This window comes from Grammomys surdaster, unplaced genomic scaffold, assembly GCF_004785775.1.
Source record: "Grammomys surdaster isolate TR1022 unplaced genomic scaffold, NIH_TR_1.0 130, whole genome shotgun sequence".
Taxonomy (NCBI): Eukaryota; Metazoa; Chordata; class Mammalia; order Rodentia; family Muridae; genus Grammomys; species Grammomys surdaster.
Window position 1 is genome coordinate 4,310,859 of NW_021604588.1, and position 25,740 is coordinate 4,336,598.

Genomic DNA, 25,740 nt, shown 5'->3' on the forward strand with positions numbered 1-25,740 from the left:
TTAATCGATACAGGATCTTTCAACAATTTTAAGAAATGCAGTAAAACAAGGGAGGGCACCTTCCCTTTCATATGCATGTGTGCTTTTGCCTTCTTTGGTTGCTCTGCCCTGAGTATTCCCAGTGGTAAGTTCTAGGTTTAGTATACTGTAGGCACATAACAAATGCTGATAGAATGAGCAATGGAGTTTAGAGAGGGAGAAAATCTCATTTGATTATTGTTAGGACAAGGGAATCTGAGCTTCCCAGTTACCACTTTATTCTTAGGTGATGTAGAAAAAGCACTTCAAGTCTTGGATGCTTTCTCCGTTTGTAAAATAGAAAACACCTCTCCTGTCACTCACAGTAAATTTGTAAGGATGCCAGTGAAATGCATATGAATATGCATTCTGTAGACTATAGATAACTTTAAATATGACTTTTTTATTATACATGATAAAACACTTATACTATATACCCTGTAAAAAAAAATTCTTTCATTCTTGTTCTATTGGTTGAAGACTTAAAAAAAAAAAAGTCAGCAGGAGAATGTTACCTCAGTAAAATTGGCTAAAATGGCAGAACTTTTATTTTGGCAAATAGCATGTGAGTGAATGAAAGAATTTGGAAATATGTTTTTAAAACTAATGTTTTCCAGTACTGTTGTTTTTCACTTGTGTAATAAATTTGTCTCTGATTCACTGCATACAAATCATATCTGTGTATCAAATCAAGATTAAATTATACTAAAATGTAGAGTAAAGGGCCAGAAATTCTGCACTGCTTGGAAAATGTTTTGTTTAACATAGCTTAGTTTCAAAAATCACTTCCTAATTTATTTGGTACCATACAGATTCATGAAATCAATATCTTATTAAATATTTTACACACTAATGTAACTTTTGATATGATTAGTGATTTTCTCTAATACAGAAATGTTGCGTGTAGGCCATTTTCAACATCAGGCAAGGAGGACCGGGTGGCTACTGATTCCAGAGCCTAGCCGGAGCTACCATGGATTTCTAAAATTACATGATATACAGAAATTCTTCTCCTGAATTACTTGTAGAGTAGGAATAGGATATCCACCTAAAATACAAGAGTTAGCTAATGAGTATTAATAGAGGCTCAAGTTGAAAGTCCTGCTTCTGGATATAACTGAATAACTTACAGTCAAACAAGGAGTTCATTCTAGCAGAAATGTTTAATAATACAAATTAAGTAAGATGATGATGATGATGATGATGATGATGATGACGACGATGATGTTTGAGAACAAGCAAATCCACTAGGACAAGAAACTCAATGTCTCAAAAGGAAAGATATCACATTAAAAAGAACCTGACATTCTGTCTCAGAATGTTTTTAATCAAATATTTTTAATATCCAAAGCAGTGTAGAGTAAAAGTGAAGAAAAGACTGGGCAGAGAGAGGCTCAAGCCCTGGAGGGGTCTTTGGCAGGCACATGTTACTGAGGACATGAAAGCTGGAGACTTTCAAAGTAGAGGGCCAAGTTCAAGCTTTGCATGGAGAGTTTCTTAGAACAAAGGAAAAAAACTGAAAATGTATTAGGGTTTACAGAAATAAGAAGAGAGGCATATTTAATTGGGGCAATATTTCCCAAATATCAATACATATCCCAATAGATTTATCTTAAAAAGAAGGCAATGTCAGCCAATATGTCTACAAGGTACTCAGTTTGATGTTTGGTTAAGGTTTCATTCGTTATGATAGACGAGAGAGGACAGCGAGTAAAAACAAAAGATCATCAACATGCAACAGCTCAGGTCACTAAGGGATTGACATTACCAAGTGCACATTGAGGTGATTCTAGTTAGTGTATTTTAAAGTATACTGTAAGAAGAGGTACTTCAAAGAAAATGGGAATATACAAAGCTTAAATAGGTATTCCTAGAGATTAAGAAAAGACATACTTTTTCATTAAGAAAGATGTAGAAATTCAAAGAAATACCCTGGCAAATTCCAGTGTGCATAGTTCACATATCTACAAATAGTGCCATAAAATTAGCTTAACTAAAGTCAGTGACTCACCCACATGACTCAAATCAAAGTGATACAATACACTAATAGCAACTGAATAAACAGTTCACTGCCAATCTTGCAACAACAACAACAACAAAAATCTCCTTGCAAGTAATGGGTGTGAATTCTGACCAGTAAACTAATCCTGTCCTTGCTAATGTCAAAATGATTTAAATGGGAACTTGATTACAGCAAAGTCTTAGTAACTGGGACTGTTTCACTTCCATGATCTTTTTTCTCTCTTTTTACTCTCTGTCTTCTCTCTTCCATCATACAGAATGAAGCTTTGATTTGGCTTAGAGAGACAATAATACACATGTTGTTGCACATTCAACTTGCTCCCCAGTGATAAATAATACATGTGAGAATCTGCTAAAAAGGAAAATCTAAAGAGGAGATTAAAATGCAGCAAAGGAAAAAGGCAATGCAGGAAGTACGATCTGATCAATGGACAGTGGGGTTGTGGAAGGAACCAGCAGTAAGAATGTTGACTCAGAAGACCAGACATGCAGGCAGAGGAAGACAGAGAAGCTGCAGTCATCACCAGAAATAAGGAATGCAGTTTTGACAGAAAGAACAAGAGTTCCTAGAGCAGTGGTTCTCAACCATCCCAAATGCTGTGACCCTTTAATACAATTCCTCATGTGGTGGTGACACTATGACATTATTTTAATTCCTATTTCATAACTGTAATTTTGCTACTGTCATGAATCATAATGTAAATATTTTTGGAGAGAGAAGTTTGCAAAAGTGGTTGCAACCCACAGGTTGAGAACCTTGAGAACTGCTGTTCTAGAGGATCCAATGTAAAGAAACAAAGTTCATGCTAAAGGAACTCTTGGGGTGTTAAATAACATGAAAAGAGTGAGGAATCAATACCAGAAGCTGGTCTGTGGTAACCAGTATACACAAGGCATAGAAAATTTACCATCATAAGAAAACGCTAGCTTTGTCACATGAGTAATATAAGACAAAGGGGTCTCATAAGAAAAATACAAGCAAAGGTAGAAGTACTTTGGTGTCTTTGGGACTTGGTAAAGAAATATAACACATTGATTTTCTCTCTTGCCATTGTTTTAAATCAGAATGAACTAAGGAGTCAAAAGCAGCTCTGTTATATTTACTCTCCCACATATGTTTCATACAAGAGCATTGGAAGTGAAAAATGTCTTAGGGGTCATGAAGCCATCATAATATTTGTATTTATTGTTGTCAACTATAGTCATTTTAAAAATTTTTTATTGGATATTTTATTTATTTACAATACAGATGTCATCCCTTTTCCCATTTTCCCCTCCCTAGAACCCCCAATCCCATGCCCTCTCCTCCTTCATGTTTTTATACCCATTTTTATATTTCACAATACCATGTGAAGCAAGGGCTGCCCCCCTCAGTGTGTGTGTGTGCATGAATGTGTGCATGCATGTATATGTGTATGTGCAAGAACATATATATATGGGGCAACTAAAAGACCATTATCAAAGTATTATTTTAAGTTATCAGAAAAAGAAACACAAGTTTAAAGCATAATTGTAGTTCGATGGCTAAAAACTTTTTTAGAATATCCACAGTTCTGAAAACAAACAAAAACTGAAGAAAACAATTAAAAATGAAAGTGTACATTTCTCTGGTTGGTTATATGAAAACTTAGGAAAAATGATAAACCCTAACAAGGCTGAATAAAAAACAAATGATAAAATTCATATAAAATTTAAAGGATAATAATTGAGATAGCTAATGCATTCTGAGGAAAAAGGGAAGATATTTAAGACTTATGCCACGTGATTTAAGATTGATTAAAATGTTTGGTACTAAGAAGTGTACTAATATTCCAAAAAATATATTAGCAAAGTGCAGAATCAATTCTAGAAGTTGACACAGGAAAGCATACTTTTGTAGGTGTGGATTTATTACACCCTACAATATGTACCAGAGACAAAGGAAACAAATCTGTTAGATACCACTAGGATTTGGAGCTTAGTTCCTTTAATAGTACCCTTAGGAGCAAGGATCAGTTACTAAGTTTTGCAATGAACTGAAGAACTCACAAAAAAATTGTATTCAGAAAATTATGAATGTGTCATATGAATTAAGGATATGCTATGTAACCCAATGAAAAACTAAATAAAGTCTTGACTGTGCATAAAAGACAAGAAAATAACAAGGATGCACAAATGGGCACTATCCATAGAAAAGATTCACTGTCTTGTTGATTATACTGTGTATCTTGAAGACACAGAAGGATACTAAAACCCACTCAAAAGAAGAGGTAAAAATTAAAACCTAAAATATCAAGTATTGCTGAAAATGTAAGACAAGTGACAAATTAGCAGATCTCTCATGGGATATAAATTAGCATGACCAATTAGAAAATTATTTCCATTTTCCTATCAAAACTATCCAACCAATAACCTATCATTTCTAAAGATACTCATCAGTTTACATATGTTCACTAAAAGAAATGGACAGAAAGACTTATAGCAGAACAAGTTGTAATGGAAATATAGAAAATTTGTAGATAATCCAAATAAGATATTTTTCAACATAAGTAATTGAGTTGTCAATATTAGCACATTTTTTTATATTGGAATGAAGATGAACATTTTGACTAAGGAGAACAGTAGGAATGAATCTTGTGACTCTAAATATGGGTGAGAAAATGTTAGACACCAAAAGAACACGTATAATTTTTTTAAAGACAAGTTCTCTCTACATAGGCCTGGCTGTCCCAGAACTCTCTATGTAGATCAGGCTAGCCTCAAACTCACAGAGAGATACCTGCCCCTAACCCTACCCCTGCCCCTGCCCCTGCCCCTGCCTCCTAAGTGCTGGGATTAAAGGCATATACCACAATATCCAGTAAGAACACATTGTCATGTTTTTCAAATAAACGTAAAACTGGGTTGAAGATGTGCTGCAGTCAACACACTGCATGCCTATTACGTGTCAAACCTTGGCTTCCCTTAGCAGCATTGCACAGCTGGGTTGTAGTGGTATACACCTGTCATACCAGTACTCAGCAGGAGGAGTAGGAGGATCAGGACCCCAAGGTCATTCTCAGCAGCATAGAGCTTGAAAACAGCCTGGGCTGCCCAAAACCCTACCTCAAGTAACAAAAACAGTCAAAAGTTGTGCAAAAGAAAGACATCTAGTAGATACATTTGCAGTGCAACAGACAAGGGGAATATCGAAATCTTTGCCATAGTGATATCTAACACCCTGTGCCTCTATTTCTATGAATAACTGGGGTATTTGACCTATCCATTTCTAATTTTATATGTTTGTGGTACTTCTTACTTTCCTAGAGTGATTACCCATATGGATGTCTAAACTTCAGAGAAAGATGAAAGTAAATTTAAGATGTAAATTCTTTGAGATAACAAAAGGAACATTTTTGATGAATCAATCAAATGCCAGATTTTACCCATAAACTTGCACATATGCATGTCTCTATTTACAGGCTATCCAGATAGATATTTGGGTCACTTACTTCAAGCCAAATTTCACTGTCCTTTTGAAGGTTATCTTTAGACTGCTCACTGCCCGAATCTTGGTCTTTCTTCAGACTGAAGACACAGGGAAACCAGCCAGGAAAGAGATGATAGGGGGAATCCGGGTGGTGTGAAGTACAAAGCTGAAATGAAGTATCAATCCCAAATTAAGTGTGGTATGCAGGAGGTAAATAAAGTCAAGAAAGCTCTCTAGCATAAAGCTCACTTTTCTCTCTTCTAAATGCCTAATGACCACACTAGTAGATGCAGAATACAGAAAATTAGAGTGCAGAAAACTCACAATTCATATCAAAGAATTTCTCAATCATCTTATCCTCAAGATGTATCTTGCCAGGGTAGAAAACCACACAGGACAACTTTCTGTCCATCATCAGTGTGGGAAGGTGCCCAAAGAACCATTCTGGTACTCTTTAGGTGACTGATCCAAGGGTTCAGTTTGCAACTCTTTCCAATGTGTTGGTTAGGTCCTTACCAATCAACATCAACTGCCCCGGTAGGGAGGATACTGAACCAGGCAGACAGGGAGTGCTTGGCTGGGTAGAGAATCCAAGAAGCAAAACTTCAGGAAATATTTCCTACTACAATTAAAGAAGACATTCAGGCTAGACTAAAAGCCACTTCAGAGAGCTGCCATGAACTCAGAATCACCAATTCTTCTGGCTCTTCGTCACTGAGCAGCAGAACTCCAAGGAGACAAATGTCATGACTTGGCAAAGAGAAGGTGGCAGAAAAGGCTAGTCACATCATTGTATCTTCTTGCTCATCATCTTTTCATTAAAGAACATTAGCTTTGTTCAAAGTTATACAGTTAGATAAATGTTCATTTCTTCGAGGTTCCCTACAAATAAGGATGACTAAATACACCAGTAAGATGGGGTGAAAAATCTAGTGTTGAGCTTCCAGAAAATTTGCCATTTTTCCAGTAAACATGGGCAAACACTCAACTGTCATGCATAAACATCCCTTTGACCTGGTTCCTTCTTCCCCTACCCCATGTAAATCTCAATGCAAGGTTCTGGTTACACAACTCAGTGAGAAAGAATTTGGTAACTTCTAGGATCTGAGTTCAAACCCCAGACAACACACATGAGCATGTGCGATGTTAGTAGCAAGAAAAAGGAAACTACAGACTCTAGAATGGAAGTGCTGGAATCTACACACTGGCATCCTTGATGAGACAGCAAAACAGGCACCTTGAGTTGCACCTTATACCTATTCAAAAATGCCTCCTCACAGCAGGAATTTGCAATACAGTTCTTTCATCCTGGCCTAAAATACTCAGAGGCCTGGTTGCTATTTCTGGAGACTATCTTAACCATTGATTGGAGAGTCTACTTGGTGATGAAACCATCAGGAATGGTACCCAAGAGCCAACTGCCCTTTGTTTTGTCTTTAATACTCAATCTCAATTCACCATTCCCATTAGTGTGGTCTCTGAGAGTCTTCTCAAGATCTCCCGCTAGGTAGATAGGGGGAAGAATCAAAGAATTCACTCAATTCACTTTAACTACTAGCTCTAGCACTTCTTCAATAATAATTTAAATAAAATTTATTCTCTACTGGCCTGTTCTATGCAAAAGATATCAACAAATGTGGACCCAAAGAAGTTAAGTGATTTGTCCATACTCATATAGTAACAGTAATAGTAATGGGTCCAGCTGTGTAATCCAGACTTTATGATCTCTTATATTGCTGTCTTTTATCCATTTACATTAACCTCTACCAACATGTAGAAACCAAACATAATTTATAATAGCTACATGTCTTTGTTAGACTTCAAGGTTCTTGTATATACCTTGAGTTAGATGATTGACGTTGTTGAGGTTGAGTAGCATACTAGATTTTATGACTACTCTAGGAGGTTCTCTGCTAACATTATCTTTTTCTGAATTTGATGAGGATAAAACAGGATGATAGCATCTTAGATAAAGTTCAAGCTCCCAAATATCCAGACAGTCATGACTAGATTTTCCGGCTTAACTTACCATTGAATGAGGTTCTCCTGTTACCAGAGAAACAGGACACTTCTTCTTGTCTTCATGGTAGGAATATGCCTGGCTAGCCCACTGGTCCAAATATCCTTCAGGAGTATGGAGGCCACAGTCTATGATGATTGTTTCCTTCTCAAAAGCTTCACAAATCCCATCTCCCTCATACCTGTAGCAAAGGCTTGGCTCCCCTGAAAAGTAACATGGATAACATTTAGATTTTTTTCCATATCTTTAGGGAAAAATTAAAATGATAGTATTCCCAGTAATTCTTCTCCAACCCTCTAAAGACAATCTTGTGATAATTGGAGAGTGTAGTACTTGCCAAATCACCAACTTCAACCCTCTTGGAGAAGAGGGGTCAATCTTTATGAGGGGAGAAGTGGAATCTAATAAAGTTTAGGAAAGATTGGACTTGGGGGAGGAAAGTAAAGAAGGTAAAGCACTATTAACTGGATGTAGGGGAAAAGTTGATTGTATTTTATTTATATTGTTGAGATTTAATGCAACAGAATCTTAAGTAGCCCAGGCTGGCTCTGAACGCCTGATCTTCTTGTCTCTTGAGTGTTAAAATTACAGGCATGTGCTATCATGTCCAGCCAAGGTATTGTAGGAAAAGTTGAATGAGATGTGGAGTATGTTAGAAATACATGGAACATAGGAAAAAAGCAGAAGTAGAATTTAAATAATTAGTACAATGTAGACATATTTGAGTCTCTTTTACTGGTTTTTAAAAATTCAATTATTTAAGGAGTTCTTCACCAAATTAAGATTTACTTTAAATTACTCTTGCCACTGAGATGCTTTTCTGTGAGAACATAACTTCTCAGGAACTGTGTGAAAGTGTGCTGCATAGATTCTGGATCATAGAGGCTGCAGGTCTCTCAGCTTAGGACAACCATAAAGTGGGACGGTTTCTTTCTTATTCTTATTGTTTGTTTTATAAATGAGAAATACACGTCTAAATGAGTTTGTCTGACTTGAAAAGTGACCCTGGTAATCTTATGGGGCTTGATTTGAGCAAGGCTTACATAATATCCTCCCTCCGCCTGGACTACCTCATACTGAAGCAGAGCACACAAACAAGACAGGAATATTTGGGGTAAACTGTTGGAGTAGAAAGATGAGCCTGAATGTACTGGGCAGGTTCTATCCCTCCACACAGGACAGTTCCTACTACGTGTATAGTATTGCCCTTTGTAGACTGGCTTCTTTCAGTGTGAGAAGCTGTCCACAAAAATGTAGGGCAATTACTATTGATACAACAATTCAGTTTCTCATATATACTTAAAGCAATAGGATACTGAAGTAGAATTAAGATTCATACAAATCCATACTATTCAGTGAAGTTATCGCTAAGATTTATTATTACTGTGGCATGTGTTTCATTTCATTTTTTCTTCTTCATAGAAATTCCATAAATATAGTCTGGTAATTTGTCAGCTGCTCACCAACATACAGTTATTATTTTCCTTAATAATTGCCTGAGATTTACCCTTCCGTGGTAAATCTACTTCTGCATGCCAGTGTAAGCCACCCTTTACAGGACATGGTTCTAAGCCCATTTGAAGCCTTTATCTGCAGTCGATCAAATTTATGGCGTCCTCAGTGTCTCATCCAGCATATGTACATTTGAAACCACATTCCCAACAGAGCAAGCTGCTCCTCTATCTCTGCCTTTGTTATTATTTATGACAATCATATACATATATAATATAGAGTCTATCCATAACTCAGGGACTGCTCCTATTCATTTCTTGTTTTTTCTTTTAATCACAGTGGGGAAAACATTCTTGTTTTTGTTTTTGATTTCTTGCAGTTCTATAAGAAAATATGCTTTAAAATCCCATTTAAGATGTTTCTTCCAATCTAATTTTTTAAAAAAAATAACAGAGTAAAATCATATGCTTAACATACGATAAATGTATTCATCAAAAAAGATGTCTAATAGTAGGATATACAGCATCAATTTAACTCAGTCAATTACTTAAATATAAGCTTAAATATGGCATTTAAGTATAGTTATAGTAATTGTGATATAGTCTTACTAGAGTTGAGAGGCTGAGAAAATATGAGTCGAAGGATCAAATAAGATAGAAACAACATGAATGCTGTTCCTGAGTTAAATGAGACTTGAGCCCCACTGGAGACGGTGCAGTGTGTTGAGAATGTGTGCCTATTTTCAGTATGTGACCACTATGTGGCTACCAAGAAGAAATGATACAAACAGAGGTAGCATTAACAAATACTTGTGCACAAAAGAGGGGGGTAATTTGTTCAATATACTCTGCATAGCCAGACCACATCTGGGATATTGGATTCCTTTCTGGGCATTGACTATACAAAGCGTGCCAGGGTGAGGTAAATAGGAAAGGGTCTGGAAACCTAATCACATGAGGGGGATGTTTGGATTGGAAAGGAGAATAGTGAAGAGGCATTTCAAATATCTGAATGGTAGTCAAATAAAACAGGAAAAAATGTATCCTCTGAAGCTTCATCATACAAAACTCTCACTTGATTCAATATAAGTGAAGTTACGTTCTAGGGCCAGATTGGCAGAGCCCTTGTATACCCTTTGATGAGTCACTAAGATGGCCTGAGCCTCATATACAAAATGAAAACTGGGAGACAAAAAATTATAACAGATAAGGCCATTATAAAGGAGAATCGTCTGATTCAAGTACATTAATCATTACCAGAATTATCTAAGCCGAAACTATGCACCCATATCTCAGGATTGGATAGAATCAACTTCTCTAAATGAAAAACTGGACTCTAAACAACTCCTGGTCCATCTATCTGGAAGGAAGCAGTCTTTTTTCAGATGTTATTGCATTATAGGCATTAAGGTGCATGTGATGCCACTTAACACATGGTACTCAGTGGATCATTGTTTGGATGGGTGAAAGGCTAGGTAGACACAAAGATAATGCTAAGATTCTATGACTCAGAGACTTGGTGCTGAAAACGAGGGGTTTACCATGTTTTATGTAGCAGTTGACACCTTAGTAATAGGTTCTACATATTATAATATGCTACATTGTCTTAAGAGTTAAGGATGCTGAAGTGGTTTCAAATGCACTGATATTTAAGACAAGTTTGATGTAGGGGGTTCTACTCCAGACAATTTTTACAATGTATGGGATAGGAAATAATCTGCATCTGAGAAATTTTTCCATGGATAGTTCATTGTAACTAGGGGGAGCATTGTGTGCTACCTCTCAATGCCAAGAGTTTAGTTATGGAGTCATCTAGCTCTAATTTATTATCACTTATTTCCTGACCTTAATTTGTATATAGAAACTAGATGATTGTTCTGCTTACCTGGCATTTTGGTATAGACATGAGGACCCAAGAAAGGTCTTGGTAAGGTCAAGCTACGGACCAGTACAATCTGTTTAGGATGAAATTCTAGATCTGATCTCCCTTGGCTTAAATCCTAACTAGCACTTTCAGATAAATAAGCAAAAATAAATCACTTGAGCCTTTTGTGCCTCCATTTAGTTTCTTCATGGTTAACGTGAGAATTATATTAGTGACTATATGTGAAGTATTTAATGTTATTGCTTCAATCATCATTAAGATACAGGACACTAAAAATTTACAAAATAATACATTGACATAGCTCTAAAAGTAAGACATAATCCCAATCTCCTAGACTCACCTGCACAACTGAAGCCTTCCTCCAGTTCACATGCTCTTGAGCACCCATCTCCGTTCAACAGGTCTCCATCATCACACATTTCTCCCAGTCTCCTAGAAATATACATTTAGACACACACAGATGACTTTACTCATTCAGCTACCATCAATTAATTCATTTAGAGTCCTCATTATGCTTTAAAAATTAAAAGCTGTGTAAAAATAGATATTTAATAATCTACAGAAAATATTAAATAAGCAATATTTAAAGTAGATGCAAGGTTAGTAGATGGTAGATTAGTATGCATCAGGGGGTTGTAAGAATTTCTAGAAATCAAGTGAATTATGGCTCCAGAACATCTGGGAGAACCTCGGAAGTGTGCCTGGCAAGATTCACCACCAGTCCTGTGACAAATAGAGTCTTGGAATTAGCTGATTTGTGTCCTTCAAATTTGCTGTATTTATTTATTAGATGCAGTGATTCACAAGAACAGTAGCATTGCTGTATACTAATAACCAAGTATAGGAAATAGAATTCAAGAAAGCAATTCCATTTGGAATGCAAATTATATAATCTGGATGAAGGAAGCTGAATAGAACATGCACACACACACACACACACACACACACACACAGGATTAATATGTAATCCGGAAATTCCACTCCTGGGTATACCCAAAGGAAACAGAATTAGTATGTCAAGCAGTTGTCTGTACTTCCATGTTTATTGAAACATTATTCGACATAGCTAAGAGATAGAAACCACCTAAGTGTCAATTAGCTGATGCAAAGAAAAAGAAACTGTGCCACATATCCAATAGAATACTATCCACCCTCAAAGGAAAATGAAATCCAGTCCTTTGTGGCAGTATAGATAAAGACGGATATCACGCTGAGTAAAGCAGGCACAGAAAGAGAAGTATCCTATGATTTTGTTCATATTTGGTAAAAAAGAGTTTGATCTCATACACATTAAAGTAGAATGTTGGTTAACAGAGACTGAGGTAAGCAGAGACAAGAGAGTGATGGGGAAAGGATTATTGGTATGTTCTGAATTACAATGACATGGGAGGAAGTTATTATGTACTATTGCTCAGGGTAATGACTAAAACAAATATGTGTGGTGTATTCAAGATGCTAGCAAGAATTTGAATTGCTTATACTCGAAGGGAGTGATATATGAAGAGGTGGGTATGTTAAACCTATTTAAATATTACATTACACAATGCATCAAAAACATCACATGGTATTTGTGCATTTAATATTTTTATATAAAAGCAAATACTATGTTTAATTAAAAGATATTGGCCATTTTAAAAACTAGGCACTGAGTTACACACTACTCTAGAGACATAGAGTATTCCGAGTCAGCTTTGTACACACAGATAGACCCTCTCTAACAAAACAACAAGGCCAACAAAACAGAAATAGCTAACCTTTGTCATCTTACAGCTCATTTGTGTCATCTTAATTTCTATTCATTGTACCTAATTTTAAATCATTTTTCATTTAATCATTTTCCTCTGCAAAGGTAAAGTTATAAAATTCAAAATATTTCAGAACTGAATCTCCTGTTTACATATAAATAAGAGATTAAGTAGCACCAATTGCAGGTGTCTTAGTCAATGACATAGCTAGGGTTCAAGTCACTCTTCCTAATTCCTAGTGGCAAATGTCATATATGACAGGAAAAAAGAAAACATCATCTTTGAACTTTAGTTGATGTCTAAACGTACGTTGAGGTAGATAACTTACTCCACATTGAGATTTCTTTTATAAAGCATATTATGGGAACAAAATAGAGAAAAACTAAGTTGACACTTGCATGAAAAAGTAAAATTTGGCAGTTATAAAATGGTTATGACTTACAGTTTTCTTCTTTACATTTCAACATGTCCAATTTGGTATATATTTTAGCTCTATATATAAAGAAATCTGAAGTTCTAAAAGGTTCTCAGAATCAAAATGTCACAAATAGCTCCAGTTATTATTCAAAGTATTCTACAGATATGGATTAAAGATGAATTATACATGAGAATATTTATAAATACTAAAACTATGGTTTTGATGCAGAACACAGTAATTATATCTAAAGTTGTAGGATGAAACAGGAGATGGGAATAAAAACATAGGAAAAACATAGTTGAAGGAATTGTGTGTGGCTGAATAGTAGAGTAGAGCATTAGCCCAGTTTGTAGAAAGCTTTAGTTTAATCACCAAAACTGAAAAAAAAAAAGTTAAAAAAGTCACACCCTCTAAAACTACCTTATACATACATCTTATGTCATACATTTTTGAATACTGTTCTTAAGATTTATTTATTTCTAACATTTATGAATGTTTTGCCAGTGTGTATATCTGTGCACCTGGTACAATAGAGGCTAGAAGAGTGTTGGATCCCCTGGACCACTGTGAGCCAGCTTGTGGGTTCTGGGACCATTCATTTGGAAGAGTATCCAGTCCTCTTAACTGCTCAGCCATTTCTCTAGCCCCTTTAATTCTTTTCAGACAAAGGCAATATGGATCACTAGAAAGAGACTGCCCCAGGTACCTGGTCTACCATGTGATATTCAGGAAGCATCTCCATACTCCACTTCTTGTTTACTCGTGTATGGAGAGAGGATTGGACAATAGACTCTACACTAATGTTTCCCTGCCTGGGGTCTGGGACATAATCTTGAAAAGAGGCAACTTTACAATTTATATTTGAAAAAAATTCATTTTGTACAGTGCTGCCCAATAGAAATCTAATGAGAGCTGTACATAATTTTGAAATTTTTAGTAGTCACTTAAAAAGTAAAAGAAAGAGGTAGAATTAACTATAGTACTGTATTTCATTTGACGGTGATACTTAAAATATTACCATTTGAATTTTTAATCAATATAAAATGATTGATGAGACATTAGAATTCTGTTTGTATCCCAAACACTTAAGCATTTAATTAACACATTTTCACTTAAATCTTGTTGCAATACTTGCCTTTTACTTCAACTTCATATTCATTTATCATAGCTGTTCCAAACTTTCAAGTAATACTTTTTTTTTCTTTTTTTTTATTTACTTTTAAAAATCATATTGTTATTTTTACTTATTCACACAGGGGTTATAAACAAAAATGTCAGGACATGGAGAAGGGGATGACACCAGAGCGTGGGTGTTCAGCGGGAGTACAGATATCTTTCGGAACAGGGTATCGGCTGGGTGAAGGTTCAGGGGACAGGTCACTATGGCTCTGCCTATGATTCACTTTTCCTTATCTAAGTTGGTATTATCTGGCAAGGCTACCTATTTACAAGGTCTATGACTACTCAGGCTGGTAAATTTCCACAAAAGCTGCCTGTTTACAATAGCTTATAACCATCCGTTTCAATGTTTTTCCAAAGAGACCCAAGACTTGGTGTTAGTATACATGTATGACAAGCCTATTGCTGATTTTAGGCCTATGGCTGATTTTAGGCCTTCAGTGTATAAGCAGTGCTGCCCCAGACATCTCCCTTCTCTAAGTATAGAAAGGCTGTGGTGATTCTAATATTGCAAAGGTGGGGATAGAGGCATTTTTTTTCCCTAACAACTGAATTGTGTTTCAGTTTGAAAAGAAATTACCTTAATTACATCAGGATAAATATCGCACATCTTAGTTGCACCTAACACATTTTGAAGTCTTAAGTGCCACATGTGTCAGCTGACAGGTGGACAGCATGGGCTGAGAAAATCAGCTTCCAAATGAGTGCTGCTCAACCTCTCAGGGCCCTCCTTAGTGCTCAGCTTGATAGTTTTCTATTCTGAACCAAGTGGCTTAAACAATGTACTTGCCTCCTTTCTGCCTTGTGTATTGGGTTGTCCCCAGATGAAGGACAGCTGGGATTCAGAAATGGCTCCCTTCAACAATAGTATAGATTTTCTAGCCAAGGAATGCAAACAGAAGCTAAGAAAGTACATTTTGGCATGGAACCTTGTGAGACCCACTAGAAGAGAATCACTGCCTCTAGTTAAGCTGCTTCAAGGGCTGGGAGTAAACCATGTTGGGAAGATGGCCCTTCACCACTTTCTGCTAAATACACACAGGCAAGTGATATCCTAAGGCTTTATAGTGGCCACCATTGAAAAGATGGCACCCGAAGAGAACTAGCACACTGAGGAGGAGCTAGGGAGGGGTAAGGACAAACAAGTGAGATTTCTATATTTGACAATTTCTATTGTATTCAAATGGGAAAGAACATTTAGTATTTATGTTTTAGTATGATGGAATATGATTATACCATAGCTTGAGAATCTTAAAAGACCAAGAAGATAAACAATATTCAATGATCAATAGTTGGATGGAATCCCACAAAAGGCTAGAGAATGGAATATATATTTTCCTCATCTGAGAAACTGAAAAATGGGCCATCTTAATAATACATAGAATTTGACAACGCATCATACTTTGCCTCCCAGGTTTCTACTCCCAGCAGCTTTATGTAAGTATAGGTTTGATGAGTATGAAGGATATGTTAGATGAGGATTGACCAACTGCCCTAGGTATCCTAGGACTGGATATATGTCCATACTAAGCTTGGACACATTCCAGGCAAACCCGATGAGTTCGTTCCTTAAACTGATATCACAGGTCATTAGAAAAATGATCATAGGATGTAAAGGAACCAAAGGAATAATTCTATCTTTTCCTTGGTTATGTTTACAGAAGAGCTGTAAGTGGGCCAAATGAATAACTCCTTTTCCTCAAATCACAGCCAGCTAATAAAACTAAACAAGCAGACAATTGATCCAAACTCTATCCTTCTTTAGTATTTTTTAACCATCATCTATAGAAATTCCTCCCCTACCTCACTACCCTGCAGTTCTTCACTGAGGCCTTAAGGGGGCCCCAGAGAAACATCCCAGTATTTCAACACTCTGGGGACCAATGTCAAAGAAACTCCTTCAGCACTATGAAGAGAGGCCAGTGACCTCTTAAGACGCCAGAATTTTCTACAGGAGAATCATGCATTCCCTCATCCCTATGCATTTTTAGGTTGAGTCAAGCTCACACTGAGGTTGAGCCTCTCTGAGCAGGGGAGCTCGACCTAGCTCACACATCACACGGTCTCTCATACATGTAACTCACCTTTCTACCTTTCCATCTCCACAGTAAGGACCTCCATGAACATGGCTCAGAGGAGGTGAAGCTTCTCCAAGTTCCCCTCCAGCTTCAGCTTGAACTTGGTACTGATACATCTGCCCGGGGATGACCTCCCTGTGAAAACCAATAAGATTACGACCTTAACATCTGCAAAGTGGCATATCCTTTGTTGGTGGCTCATATGAGTTTAAGGAAACTATTAGGTGAAACAAAATGTGAAATGTGCTAATTGTCTGAAACAAAAATAAATGCCCAATCTTATGAGCAGCCTCGTGTTTGACTACATAGTTATTTCTATTGGCCCCATATGTGTTCCACTAGTAAATGTAGCCTGGTGAGTTAACACAATATAATAGGCTCTTAGAAAGTAGGAGGATGTCATGTAATGTTTTGAATCAAGGAAATATAGAACAACTATTGAAAACCAGTAAGCTTTATTTTTAAAGTAATCAAACTAAGTGAAGATTAGAATTTCAGTGTGTGGGCTTAGTCATGTCCTTTCTTGGATTTGTGGGCCACAGTTTTCTTAAAAGAGAAATTCTTGCCTTGGAAGGACTGGAACAAGTATTTCATAGAAGTAAGCACACAACTCAATACCACTTGGAAGGGGTAAAAATTTCCAGTTCAAAACACACTAAATTGGTCTCTACCTCCAAATGCCAAGAATGGAGTTGGTAGAGTTGACTTGAGAGATTGAAGGAATGTATCAGACTCTCTGGTCCCTGGTGACTTGATCAAGTGGTAAGTGTATGACACAAGACATTGATTTAGTAGTAAAAGAGCTCATGAATGGAGCTGCAGGTTTCAAAGATGAATTGTGCCTCATCTTAATCTTATCCCAGAGATTGTCCCGATTGGAAATATACCACCCAACTCAAGATAGAATGCAAGTATTTAGGAGGACATGATCACCGCGATGAATTATTATGACTGCCACAAGTGGGCAGTGAGGATTTCCTGCCAAGATTCTTGTTTTCCTTAACAGACACTTTAATGCAACCACAGAGTCACCACCCCACAAACTGATGTAGCAACCAGCAAACAGGAAATGTCTTGGGGTTTCCAAAATATCTTTAAAATCTTCTATACTGGCTTTTAGGTATTTTAATAGGAAAGACAATTAAATATTAAAGACTCTTAAATTTTCAAATTAGTTTTCCCTTTTGAGAAAGAAATCCTCTCCTGAGAGTGTCAGATGTTGTTTTTAAAGCAAACCCAATTTTATTCCAATCAATGTTGGTGGTTTGTTTCCTTTATTGGGTGGTTTCTTCTTGCCCAACCATGTTTAAAAGTCTTATACTGCTCTGTATCTGGGAACAGGAATGGATAGAAATGTTATTGTGTGTTTATTCTTATCATGGGAAAAACACAGCAGCAGGTAACTTGGACCTCCCATAAGCTGAGTCTGTGAAGGGCAGTGTCTACTAAGGAAAGAGGATGAAATCAGCTGGAAATGAAGTTTGAATCCTAGGATGTCCATATATTAGCTCTGAGGCCAAGTGTAAGCCAAGGCTTAGTTTTCTATAAAACAGGATATTATTGGCTTTAAATATTTATGTGCTGATATCATTATAAAATAAACATATCAACTGCCTAACTGCAGAATCTAAATCATGCTAAGTTTTCTTTCTAAATGCACCTCATGATCTGAATTTCATTTGTTTTTATCTTTTGGCAATTTTTTAACCTTCTGATGCTAAAGAAGAGAACAACCATGGAAAGAAGACTATACTGGATCTCAAACTGGACATTTTCTTCCAGGTTTTATAGCTGTGGTGGATTGCCAAAAGTCCACCCCATCTGAGATGCACACCTGTACAGTGTGTGTGACCCCAGTCTCTCTTTTTAAGAAAAGGTAGTTTATCATCTGAATCTGGAATTTTACATGTAATGTTATCAAGAAGAATTTGTATAAGAGACTTGAAAATTACAAGTAATGGGGAGTTTGCTCTCCTTGTTTCTAGGAATTTCCCTGGAAACAGCTATTCACCCATGGGAAGCAGCCCAAGATACGGCTTAAGTAGTCATGAGGAATAGGGTCCTCACATTCCTAGTCATGTCTGCTGTCTCAGCTGAGGCCCCCAATGTATGTATGATGTTATCCTGGGATCAAGAAAGCAATCCAGAGCATATAATCTAGTCCATGCATAGAATAATGAAAAACATTTGCTATTGTAATCTGATTATTTCTAATGTGGCAAAAATTAACTAGCACAGCCCCTCTGATTAAGCTATTGTACCCTGTTTTGCCCTCCATGCAATCTCTGAGGAGATTCTCAAGTTGGAGGATTTGCCTTTCACTATACCAGCATCTAAGGCAGACATGAAATTCTTAATCCAGTCTGCATCTCCAACACTGAGCATACTGTGCCAGGAGCACAGTAGAACTCACTAAGTGTAGAAGGAAAGACATTAAATAAAATAATTGAAAACTAGGAACAAAAGAGAAGAAAGGGAGAGAATGAAATTTCAAAAGAAAGGAAAAAATAAAATATACATTACTGATGAATCATGAAGCTGTGTTTAACATATGAAAGATCTGTGACCTTTTAGTGTATCTATGGAAGAATTCATCATAACTTGAAAATTGTGGAAACCATCCTGATTATTGGAAAGCTACAAGAAAGAATCCAAAATAAAATTGCCACAAGACAGAGAAAATCTGATTCTGGTCATCTTTAGTATTAGTTTCACTTACTCAACTGAAATACCTCATACACTAATTTCCTTATTACCATAATGATAGCATTGGCAATCAAGGCACTTGCTTTCCCTATTTTGTGAAATAATTCTTCTTCATTTCATATATGTCACTTAGGCTAAATTCTCCCCTGGACTTCTGAACTCTCCTCCAACTAAAAGAACTGATTATTAAAAAGTGGAAGCAGAAATAACCAAATTGAAATAAAGTCCCCAGGAGTCTCATGATTTGGAAGATTCTGCTGCCCAACTTACATATCTGTGAACTTTCTATGTGGATGTGTCACCACCATGGGCAAGCCACTGGAAAAAGGAGGATCTCGGAGAACCTGGTAACTCACAGGCCTGCATCCAGAACACAAGGAACTATTGGGTCGAGAAGTCAAGAGAGCAGCATCAATTTCCATTCGTTCATCAAAGGTATAGACTTTCACTCCCATGACCTTCTCATCCACGTGGAGTTTGATGGTGAGCGGTATGTCACAAAAAGTGTTTAAGGGCCCAAGGTGCATAGATTCTTTGTGTTCTAGCAAGATCTCTATGTCAAAGAATGCCTTGGAAGAGTTCACGGAGAGGTAAGTGACCCAGAGGGTGAGAGTATCCGCTTGGACCGGATATTGGAAAAGCAGCTCCAAGCTGCAGCCTTCTGCTGGGCAGGGCACGGTCATATTCATGTGGTTCAGGTGGAGCTCAGGACTCCAGGCCTGCAAGCTAGGCTCACAGGGCTGATCGACATCCGGAGGCCCTGGGGAGATGAAAGAAAAGATGCGTGAGGAACCACCATTAAAATCATGAGAAGGAGCAGTCCATATCAGCAGACAGAAGGATGAAGGAGACTTCGGAATTCTTATAGGAAGCTCATCATACGGTGGATTGTTTCTTAAGTGCTCCTCAGGACAAAAGTGTAGAAGTAAAATGTCTGTTCCCTCTATTCTGTCACTTGCACATGGTGAATTTTAAACAAGAAAGTCCCTGGGGAGTGGAAACAGAATGGGATAATGCAGTCCTAGATGGAACCATAAGGCTAACACAGAGAAATTAAGCTCTGTTCTTATGAAAAAAATTGAGCAGAGAATTATCTACACTTAGTTTATTAATAACTATGCTATGTTAACATTTCTAAAGCCTGATGCTAATTTCAAGTTATCGTTATGCTCTTTCTGGTTTTCATCGCTAAATTTTTATTTCCTGAGTTCCCACCTTGGCACTATGACTATTAGCCAAACTTTAAAGTCATGCACTGTGATTTCTATTTCAGTTCAAGTACTTCTATGTAGGCAGGTGATCTCTAGAACTCATCAGCCAAGCAAAAATATAAGGAAAAAAAACAAATATCCCAAATGTATTGCAGTCAGCTCAGGGGACACAATCCATATAAGTATCATTTTCTTTTATGTCACAAGAGGGAAATTGAACTAAGAATATTGAACAAAAAATAGCCATAATGAGGCTTTACTAGACACTGCCCCAGAAGCTGTGAGTCTTGATTTTTCTTATGTATAAATAAGATATATAGATGGCTCAGTGGTTAAGAGCACTGACCACTCTTCCAGAGGTCCTGAGTTCAACTTTCAGCAACCATATGATGGCTCACAACCATCTGTAATGGGATCTGATGCCCTCTTCTGGCGTATCTGAAGACAACTACAGTGTACTCATAGACATAAAAAACAAAAAAACAAAAAAAAAACAACTTCTAAAAAAAAAAAATGACCTGGTCATTTGCTCTTCTAAGACAAAAGTAAGCCAATTTTTCTTAGTAGAATTTTCCAGTGGCTATCTCTAAATACTAGCAAATCCAAGGTCCCCATAGTCCAGTCAGCAGAAGCACTTCCTGTCAAAAGCTTATTATGATCTCATGTGAAATATGGAATAGAAGCCCGGAGGTTGACTTAGTTTGTTTCAGGATACAAGAATTCGTAACCATAACTTCAAATTCTCTTTCCCTTCATCAGATGGCTTTGAACTTTCCCCCAAATTAAAAGGAAAACAGTTTTGGGTCAAGGAGTCAGACCAACACTAAAGTCCCAGCACCGAAGAGCTTGCCATAGAAAGAGCTTTGCATGGACCACCAATCTCCAAAACAGTCTATCCCTGTGTGTTTACCCATTCATTTTGTATCCTTCCCCCAAATCTCTGTTTTGAAAAGATTCCTCTATGATCAGTCCTGTCAATTATCTCCATCCAGCTTTGCCCTTGAGGCCCTATGACTTGAATAACTATGAGCCCAAGGTGTCAATAGGTTGTCATTGTAGACTCATGGGTCATTTTTGTTCTACTTTTCTTGTCACAATCAAGGCTGAAAAAATTAATTCACATATACTGCTTCCAACACACCTTTCTCTGTAGCTTTGTGAGTCAATGGGCGGGGATGTCTAGGAGATAATAAGTAGGTGGGTATCAAAAATAATGGTGAAGAGCTAAACAGAAATGGCACTCTCCTTTAATCCCAGCACTCAGAGGCAGAAGCAGGTGGAGCTCTGATTTGGAGGCCAGCCTGGTCTATAGAGTGAGTTCCAGCACAGCCAAGGACTGAGAAACCCTGTCTTGAAAAAATAGCAGCAGCAGCAGCAACAACAACAACAACAAAAATTCACAGCCAAACAACCAAGCAAAAGATGGTAAAAGCAGAAGTCAGGCCCTTTATCTTGAAGTGCTGGAAGCTATGTCAACAGCCTTTTCTGCATGGACAGTGAAAAGACTCATGTTGAAATTTGTCTTCCAGATCCTGATGTACATATGTGAGTGAGCGTGTGGCTGTTAGATAACTTGGGGGAGGGACAGGAAATGAAATAACGAAAAACATCTTCTCCCTTCTAGAGCCTAGCTTAGATCACATTCAAAGCACAACCAGTACCAGTGATTAATGGACTCATAAAATAGTGTAGATGAGAACAATCCGTGTGGAACACCTAGTCCACCCTGCCCCCACCCAGACTTGCTCAGCCAGTGCATGAGTGTTCTTAGCAATGTGTTCTCTATTACTCTCCTGATATAGAGGAGTAAGAAGTTAGCTTACACCATCACTCACCAAAGCTGCTCAGGGACCAGTAGACATATGCAGCATTTCTGGCCCCAGTTCACCCTGAAGCTACCCTTGAGATGGTCTGAGTTCTCAGTCTCCCGGTATTAAATCTCTGCATTCTCACAGCCTTAGCACATTATAGTGAGGCAGGACACTCAGCATGCAGAAGCACTGGCCATATTTTCAAGATCCTGGGAATACTCAGCAAACCCTCCCTTACCCACATGCAAAATATTAATCAAAAGTCCATGGTACTTTACCCACAGCCTCCTCTGGAGTCCAGTAACCTGAAGAGTCACACACCCGCCCAGAGGATGCCTTGTATACATACTGACGGAATGTGCCATCTTCAGTACAGGTGCCACACATACAGTCAGGGACCCTGGGAAGAGGAAGTGTGAAGAAGGGGTGTTATTATGTTGAGTTAGGAAAAAGAAATCATGAAGACTTTGGAGAAGGATGATGTCACTGGAGACTCAGGCCCAGGGTGACAAGTGGGGATATTAATCATTGCAACCCAGGTTTTTCTTCTGTGAACCTCATCTTTACGAAAATTGCAAGATGCAAGAAACCTCAAAATCAGGAAAAAGAAAAGTGTAACAGAGTCATAAAGGAACTCATGGAGATGTAAGGGAGCTTTGGTCCTAGAATCATTTCTGAACCAACATAAAACCCCTTTTGTATTCAGTAAATAAGTGTCAAGAAGGCATAGAAAACCCATATTTGTCTGCTAAAACAATGTTCTTCCATGTAAAGACACTAGCTATATGTACTATGACTTTTAATCCCCTACTTTTAGATAATCGCACAAGAAGTGTAAAGTGTAGTAACCTTTGATTCTCCATTGCCTGTAGCAATGAATCACAATTTCTTATCAACTCCAGATGGTATGTCAAGCCAACTCCAGCCTTAGGTCCTTCAGTTCCTTCATAAACATTATAATTCTAGCACACATCCCACCACACCATTTTGCAAGTGCTCCATGTCCATCTTGCTGCTCCACAAAATACATGTTCTTACAATGATCAAATGGACTTTTCAAAGGCCCTTGCTCTTACTGCACTTATTCAGTCCTGGCCTTCACAGTGGTGCTTAACCCTCCTTTGAGAGTCTGGTACATGCTTCTGTGTACACACCCTTATGGTTGATCCCTTTCTCAGGACACTGCTGTGTGATGCTACAAATTTATATCTATCCTCTTTTGACGCCTGGGCCTAGGCTTACGAGTATATCTCAGCGTGTTCAGTTCTCATGTCCCTAAGAATCAGCACATGACTGCATTCAGCCAACCCTTTGTAAGGATGTCTATAAGATAATTTAGTCTACAAGAAGGTTTTACAATCATCACATTTGGAGTAACCAGAACATGTAGAGATAAATAGACTAAGTAACAAGAACCAACTGCTTTCTGAGATATCTCTCTCTCTCTCTCCCTCTCTCTCTCTCTCTCTCTCTCTCTCTCTCTCTCTCTCTCTCTCTCTCTCATACCTGGAATCTCCTTAGAAGCCCAGCTGTGAACAGAGTATCTGAAATGCTAGCTTCAAATCAAGGTAGTTTATCAAAAAACATGGCTAGCAGATTAGTATCTTATAATACACTAATGAAGCCATATTATTAAACAAAGGCCATAATTATGACAGGAGCCCCCATCTATTAAGCACTTTACATTCCTGGTCTTGTAGTTTTCATAACTTCTTTCTAATCCCTGTGATGATACCATGCTTACAAATGAATAAAGTTGGAACTCAGAAGGCCTTAAGTCATTTGCCCAATGTCACAAATTCCTTAATTCTTTTGAGCAAGCTCCCAAACACTATCTAGTGTTGTATTTTGGCAACTGAAAGGTGTAGTTAAGACCCACCCTCTCATTCGCTCAGTACTCATTCTAATGTGGACACAATTCCAAGCCACATTTCCCTGATGCATTTGCCCTTCTGGAGCAGTTTCAGAGTGCGTAGCTGGGGCTCCTCTCTGACACAAGGATTCCAAATACCTACAGGGGTGGAGTAAACATTACTCCAGGCATGACACAAATTGCTGGGCATGTGACGTGAATCTCTCCAACACACGTGCTAGGAGGCCTCAAAACTGCAGCCCACCTAGCTGAGAAAAGGAAGCAAATTGCCGTCTTTTCCGCCAACAGACTCTCAGCCAGCCAGTTCTGATGTCTGCTTTATCGTAACGTTTGTACCAGAGAGAGAATTGAAAGATTAAATTGTTTACACATGTTACGTAAACTGATGTAAAACTGGGGTTTGCATGTACCCACAGAGGACTTACTGTTCAGCTGGCCCTGCCAGAGCTACACAAGGTCACACTTGCAGGAGGATGAGTCTTATACACATTGCATAGATGTATGCTGAATCACCAAAGGAACCCATGAAAATCTGGGCGCTGATGACAAGGCAGACTATTTTGTAGCACTGTGAGTGCTAAATGATGTCATGACTAAGCTTGAGTCAAGGGATGAGGATTTCAAGAAACTGTGAACATCACTTTGAAAAAGAATCCACTGGCTTTAGAATATCCTCATCTCTCCTTATCTGTCCTAAACTTCAGGCTTTCACTCAATCCAGAGAGCATGAGGACATGCTCATGGCCGTCTGCTAAGGGTAGCTGGACCTAGATACCCACAGGAAAGTGCTGTCCAAAGAAGAGTAACGGTCCAGTGGTCCCACACCCATAAATACGTGGACAGAACAAAGTGGACCTAAGGGGTTATTTTTTTAAATTGTAAAGGCCAAAAATTTGGGGATATGTAAAAGGTGAGGGTCGATCCAGAAGGAGCCAGAGGTCAATAAGGGTGACTATGGTTAAATTTCATTATATGAAATTCTCAAATAAAATATTATATTAAATGATGGAGTAGATGTCTACTTGCTAAATGGGAAAACTGAAAATTCAAAGTATTCATCTAGTCTGTGTTCCTCACTTCTGGATTTCTCCCTGAATCACCTGTTGAGGGTTTTGAGCTGGTCCCACGTGTCTCTCACTCACAGGCTAGAATGGTGCTCACTGTAATGATTTCATTAAACAAGTAAAGCCAGATATCATGGCGTCTCCCACACCGAAGGGACTGACAGGAAAGCAGCTTCTCCATTATTCAGCTTCTGGGTGTAGGCTTCCAAAAGCAAATTCTACATGGGTCAAATATGCCTTTTCACTTAAACCACATTCCCTATTGCCACATCAGACACACCAGATCTGTCTGTCTATCTGTCTGCCTGTCTGCCTGTCTGCCTGCCTATCTATCTATCTATCTATCTATCTATCTATCTATCTATCTATCTATCTATCTATCTTTCTATCTATCTATCTGCCTATCTATCTATCTATCTATCTATCTATCTATCTATCTATCTATCTATCTATCTATCATCTTTTTGTAAGGAATTTCCTGAGATTAGATTCTACAAGTAAGCAAAGGAAGAATGAAAATTGACTTCAGGTATCATGATTTTCTTCTATGAGTATGAATTAAGTGTTTACTATGGCAGTCAAAGACAGAAACACTAGCTGCCAATACAGGGGGCATATAGAAACAGATGAAAACAGTTTCAGAGAGTGGACATCAGGCAGAGCATAGCAACAGTATTAGAAAAGCTGGCTTCAGTTGATATACCCCTTACAGTTTCTCTTTTCCACCTAGAACTGACTAAAGAAACATGATCTGCTTCCCCTTTCCCAATCACCACTGTCCAAAAAGGAAACCTTACCCTGCAGAGGAACA

General features: G+C 37.9%; 1 protein-coding gene across 1 annotated transcript in view; it reads right to left on the reverse strand.

The window, feature by feature from the left end:
* Positions 1-25,740, reverse strand: part of Pappa2 (pappalysin 2) — a 230,674-nt gene that overhangs the window by 110,695 nt on the left and 94,239 nt on the right. The window contains exons 6-11 of the mRNA XM_028760041.1: positions 22,271-22,392; positions 19,241-19,730; positions 16,271-16,399; positions 11,185-11,276; positions 7,518-7,711; positions 5,511-5,654 (exon numbers count right to left, since the gene is read on the reverse strand). Coding sequence (XP_028615874.1) covers positions 5,511-5,654; positions 7,518-7,711; positions 11,185-11,276; positions 16,271-16,399; positions 19,241-19,730; positions 22,271-22,392 — 1,171 coding nt within the window. The remainder of the gene's footprint in view (positions 1-5,510; positions 5,655-7,517; positions 7,712-11,184; positions 11,277-16,270; positions 16,400-19,240; positions 19,731-22,270; positions 22,393-25,740) is intronic.